The sequence below is a fragment of the Humulus lupulus genome, chromosome 2 (assembly GCF_963169125.1).
Source record: "Humulus lupulus chromosome 2, drHumLupu1.1, whole genome shotgun sequence".
Classification (NCBI taxonomy): Eukaryota; Viridiplantae; Streptophyta; class Magnoliopsida; order Rosales; family Cannabaceae; genus Humulus; species Humulus lupulus.
In genome coordinates, this window is record NC_084794.1 from 82,337,311 (window position 1) to 82,343,295 (window position 5,985).

The 5,985-nt window shown below is 45.0% G+C and overlaps 1 protein-coding gene across 1 annotated transcript; it reads right to left on the reverse strand.

Annotated features, from left to right (window-relative positions):
• Positions 1-277: 277 nt before the first annotated feature.
• Positions 278-1,255, reverse strand: LOC133818120 (uncharacterized mitochondrial protein ymf1-like). Its single transcript, XM_062250829.1, has one exon. It carries the CDS (start codon positions 821-823, stop codon positions 368-370), a length of 456 nt encoding a protein of 151 aa, XP_062106813.1. The 5' UTR covers positions 824-1,255; the 3' UTR covers positions 278-367.
• Positions 1,256-5,985: the final 4,730 nt, after the last annotated feature.

The following is a 5,985-nucleotide window of genomic DNA, read 5'->3' on the forward strand; positions in this document are numbered from 1 at the left end:
ATAGGTTTTAGACAGGCCCCTGCGTCAAAGTCGTATCCGTAACCTCCAAGCCTATCTCCTTTAGCCCTCTCTTCCGTAGTTGTGAGACGATCTCTGCATAAGCCTGTTCCGACTTCGATTGACATTGAGGAAGAGGGATTTCTACTTGGCTTGATGTCCTTTAACTACTCATCAAGGCTCATGTACCTAGCCTGTTCATCATTCCATTCCTATCGTTATGTTAATAGTAAGAGTATGCGTGCTTGCAAAGGAAGTAAGTGAGTTTCCAGGCTCTCATTCGTCCGACCTAACCTCAGACTCTTTCTTCCCGACCTATTTGACTCTCTGGCCGCAGTTATTTAGGTGGTATCCCGAGATTGAAGAGATCTCATTCCTCCCGGGAACACACGAAACAAAGATATGAACTAGGTAAATAGAAATGGAAAAGAGATGTTTCCAATTCATCAAAATCAGAAGCTTTTTCTACATCCATATGATCTACTAAAGTAGATCGATATTGCCCATATAATAAAAGCAGATCTTGGTCCATGGAGTCCCAAGAAGGTAAGAACTCCAACCTGTCTGATGCTTCTTCGGCCAAATACAATATACAAGTGGGACCTGCACTATGAGCAAGCTGTGCGAAAAACCGCTTCTTTTTTCCGGTTTCACAACAACTTGGGCGAAATAGGGTTCTACCGGGAAACCATAAATTTTTTAGTTTTCGCCATTGGTTACTGGTCAAGCCACTGGCATGGAATAATATAAGAATCTCTGGAGATCTTTCCTCTCCACTTACTCGTAACAGGCTTTCCCTCTGTAGACTACTTCTTCCGAATGGCATAATTGTCCTATTTTTTCCTCGATCTTCAAAGAAGACTGACTCCTCCTACTCCTCCTTCTCCTTTAGGACAGGATCGTCGTTGGTCCTTCTTTCACTAATGATCTAATGATCTCACCATTTTCTAGTAGTTCGCGCGAACGCGCGAGGGACTATCCTTTCTATCGCTTGCGCTTGCTTTTCACTCTCAAGGCAACGGTCTCTCTCTTCTATAAAGCGAAGCAAAGCGCATGGCGCTGAAGTGAAGAAAGCTCAATAAACACACACGAACACGATGCAGGGCATAACATAAATGAGACCGCTGATCATTTCATAAAACATATATGCTTTCCCTTTCTCGATGCTTTTTGGGGGGTGACTCACCAACCGACCCAGCAGTGATCGATGACAGAATGGTACGAACAAATCAAAGTCATTGGATTTGGTAGTTCTCCATTGACTTCTCTCTTTACCCCTTTGCATATGTACCTAAATGGGTGTGCACCCCCACCCAGATGGGCAAGGGCCGGCCTCCCACCCTCTTATGCAGCATTTATTAGCTTAGCTGAGTTGGGTGGATCGTGCAATAAGCCTCTCTCGACCCTCCCTTTCTCACACGTCTTTATGAAAGCCTCTCGCCTTTCGAGATCCGGTCCATCATCAACTACTCAGTCAGAACTTCTTGTTTGCTTGCTTTGACCCTTAACGGATTTGATCGGCATTTCGTGCCTGCGGAATTCGACCTTTTATCTGCTTGTTGGGTAGAGTGTAGTAAGGTTAGAGGCACAACTAGAAGAGTTGGCCCTATCTTTCTATTTTTTTCTCAATTCGATTGCAGTCTCCGAAATCCTTCTTGATCGATGGTCCCCATTAGCATTAGTGCCAATTAGCAGCCACTCTTTTTGGAAGGCGAGGTACTTATGTGTGATCGCAGATTCCACGGTAGCAGTAGTTCTAGCTCTACATTAGGAGCACGGGGGCTCTATCTATCTAAAGGAGGTACGGACCCCTTCCATAGTAGGGTACGATGCAGTTGAAAAACGTAAGCCCAACCGGGCTTACGTTTTCTTGCTTTTCTTTGTTGAACCCTCTACGGTCTACCCTCTTTCTCGATATCCCAATTCTAGCGTTCGTTAGCAGAAGTAGAGATAGGGGGAGATAGGATTTATTACAACATTTATGTGAAAATGACAGAAGCCTCTATAAAGGGAAGAAGCACATCCTGCACCTTCACCTGCGAAGCGCTACGCTCCTGCTTACGAAAGACTGAACCAAAGAAGGGATGGGATAGACATAGCCATCTCTCCCTCACCCCGCAGCTCAAACTCCGCATCTTGATCCAGATCCAGCTACGGACTTACTAGAGCTACTACGCATCCTAGAATTGGGGGAAGGAAAAAACAAACCTAAAAGAGGGCATAAAAGACTGTCTGAATCTTCCTAAAGTAGCAGAAGACATGAAAGTCACTAAACAGCGCTTTAAAACTATTCAATGTGGGCATAGAAAGTTTTCGGGTACCACAGTGAGACAGTGATCCCTACACCCTGAAAAAACTGCCCGAGGACCCACCTATGCTACTACCAAGCCCACTGCTGCCAAGCAAGGGATGGCAATAACTACAACTTCGATATCTAAATTTATTCACCCAAAGACTTAAGACCGAACCAATCTCATTCTTTTCTTCATTACTGCAACGCGCCAACCGAAGCAGAAAGCTACCGCTCCTACTTAATGCTTTATCTATGATTTACTTAAAATGAAAAAGATCTCAGTGATTTATTACATCGCTTGCTATGCGACTAGAATTAGTTGATAGCGGAACCCAGCTGGGACAGCAGATATGAAAAAGAAAGATGCGACGTACTCCTACCACTCCGTGGGCTTCTCTTGCTTTAGCGCAAAAGAACGGCGGATATCGCACTTTAGCTAGAACTTTCATGGCTTACCGCGCCTATGGTCTAACTAAAATAAAAGTACTCATCAAGGGCTCAAGCGTGAACCTTCACTTACGCATCTAGCCACCAAAGGAAGACGCAAGGCAAGGTCTGGGCAGCTTTATTATAACATTAGAGAAGCGGAACCTCCAAGCTCAGACATCTCGAACTCTGAAACTACCCTTCTATCCTTCCTCCCGCACCGGAAGCAGAACTACCTGACCGAAGGAGATAGACAGGAAGGGAAGAGGAAGACGGTCATACAAAGGCCGAATAAAGCTCTCTTGGAGCAGCATCTGAATGGACCTACAGTCACTTCAGTACATACGAAGCCATGAATTGGAATTTAGTTGTATTCAATGTGGGCATATAAACAATAAAAGAAAAAGACCGAACCAGCAAGACTAATGTATACTTATACCTTTGAGAGGTCCACTTATACTATTGAGAAAGTCTCTTAAGCTACCGTAGGTTATATAAGATTCAATTGAATCTAACAAGCGGACTACCTGAGGATACTACAAGATCTTTAGAAAAGAAGCTGAGCCTACTTTACGCACTTCCGCACTAAGCAGGCAAGGCCAACTACACAAGCAAGAAGGCATCGCCTGAGGCTTCCAATCCAATGACAAGCAAAAGACGAAGAAGGAACTTACTATACCTTACCCCCTTGTGCCCATAGCTTGACCTCAGCCTTGAGCTACCTGCACGGATGCCTTCCCTTCCTTGCAAAGCGAACCTAGCCAAGCAATGGAAGGAAAAAGGACTAAGACCTTCCTCGCGCACAGACAGACGACCATCTTTAGCGAAGTCCCTCCTTCCCCTAAAGCATCCATTTCGTCAAAGAAGGACTACGCAGGCACACTGACTACTCTGATTGGGCGTGGACAGGGAAAAAGTCGCAGCTAAAGGAAAGCTAAAAGGTATTGGCGAAGAAGTAATGGAGGATCTGATATAGATTAAAAAGAGGGAAAGCTAAACTAGCTAACGAAGGCTTGAGAGACCTCGCCCTAGTACACCAACCAGGCAATACCTTGACCTCAGACCTCACCCGAGACAGGCTGCCACAGACTCCAGAAGAAAGTCACACCGCTACTCTACCGAACTCGAGCGGTCAGGAAGAAATATTTCTTATATAATAAATAGATGTTTCTTTAACCGGATTTCTCTTCCAAGAGCCAATGCGACCAGAAATGTTTTAAAACAAAAAAACAAATGTTGATTTGGAAACAAAAGAAAAAAGAAATGTAGCCGGGGATGCCATGGTTTAAGCTTTAGGCTCCATAGAATAGACATAACTTTTTGTTAGGTATTAGGGAGGGGAGGACACCACTCAGCACCTAAGGTGGGGCTCAATGCCTAACAAAAACAAACGGCCAAAAGAAAAAAAAAGGGGATAAAAAAGAGATGTATGGCTGAGGGGAGAAAGAACGCATGCATGGAGATTCTGTCTATCGGAGGTTCGAGAATCTATGAAAGGACATCTAAGGCTAAGGAAGAATTCAAGGAAGTCCATTACTGAGAGAAGTGGTGATCTCGTCTTGCTTGCTGGGAGAGAGGAAGCTTCCAAACCACCTTTTCCAGCCAAATAGCGAGCGATCACTCAGCAATGAACACTAACTGAAAGCGGCCGGGAATGAGTACCTATCCCTTACGGGAATCGAACCCGTGTCTTTGACATGAAAAGACGATGTCCTAACCACTGGACGAAAGGGACCAAAAATCCATTCTTCATATACCTCAGCTCCGAGAATAGAAGTGGTTCGTTTTGTTTCTATACGCAATTCAAGATTTCGTTTGTGTTCATGTTGTTAATTTCTGATGTGAATTCGGCGGGTCGTCCCCCCTCCCCTTTCTCCGATCATAAAGCCCCCTGATCCCTTTCTTTGTCTTTCATCCCCCCTGAACAGAAGAAGTAAGGCCCCGTTCTTTCTAATTCAAAAAAGAAAATAGGGGCGAAGGCCTACGCTTAAGTAAGAAAGTACGTTAAGGTTAAGAAGTAACTTAGACTCTCTATAAAGAAAGGGAGGCTAAGATTACGAAGTAAGGTCAGCAGGTTAAGGAAAGCTCAGGTTATGAAATCCCTTAGCCGTTAATTAATTAAAATGTTGTAGTAGTGAGGCGTCGGTACGGAGTTGCGTCAGCTGTAGATATAGACTAGGCTAAGGAACGAACTTCATCTCTTCTATTCTCTTCACTTACACCTTACACTTCCGCTGAGTCTAACGAGGCTTAGGTGCGGAGCCTTCCACTGTGGACCGAGACTACGCAAAGGTAGAACACCATAGAAACTTCGCTGACTTTCTCAGAAACCTGGCTTTCGCTACGCTCAATAAGAACCCGGAATAGCGTAAATCGGTTCGTGTTCCGCTTCTAAAGTCAGTCATCTTTGCCTAAGTGTGAATTGCAGACGACTCTCCAGTGGGTTCGATTCCTTCTTACTTGACTTCTGGGTCAACCCAACCCGAATGGGAAGAATAGGATCAGCCAAACAGCGGTCCACTTTGTACATTTTCTGAGGCAGACCAATCAGGCATTTTAGAAAAGGGAAGGGAACTTCTCACCGAAGGAGGCAGTAGGAATGAAGGAGGCAGGAAGCTACCGCTTCTGGAATGCAAGCTTATCCTTGACTTTTTTTTTAGATCTATTGAAATAATAAAAAAAGGTTTATGGATGAAGTAATCGGAGTGACAAATGGTTACGGTTGCGGAAAACGGAGAAAGTCGGGAACCGTCGGTTACCTTTTGAATCAAAGTAGCGACGAGCCGAGTACTACGACTACAGGGGGGGGAGCAAAGCTTCTACGACAGCTTCGCTTCCTCGTCGCTTCTTTCTGGCGACTAGCTTCTCAAGTGGGTGGCTTGGTAAGCAAGCTACCTTCAGCATCGGTAAAATCCCTATCAATAATAGGCCGGAATGGTGGGGAAGGGGGCCCTCCCTACTTCAATGGAAAGGGGGGAATCGCCGTTTCACAGCCGCTCCTCTACAACTACCTTTCGCCCAACATGATCACGAACGAAGACAGAGAATTGCGTAGATAGAAGGACGAAACAAACCAACCCACTTATCCTGATCGGAACGATTGAAGAAAGAAAGAGAATGATGGCCCCTTTCGCCCAGGGGGCATCATCGGAGAACAATGTCGGGGACAGGGTGAGAACCTTCCGTTGGTTACGCCCTTTAAGTGTTGGTTCTTCCTTAGCTTAGCTTAGATATGGAGATAGATCCAGATAGAGATCTATATCTTTCTA

What these genes read in the sequence shown, in the direction of transcription:
- LOC133818120 (XM_062250829.1), bottom strand. Translation starts at nt 823, where the DNA reads ATGCCATTCGGAAGAAGTAGTCTACAGAGGGAAAGCCTGTTACGAGTA.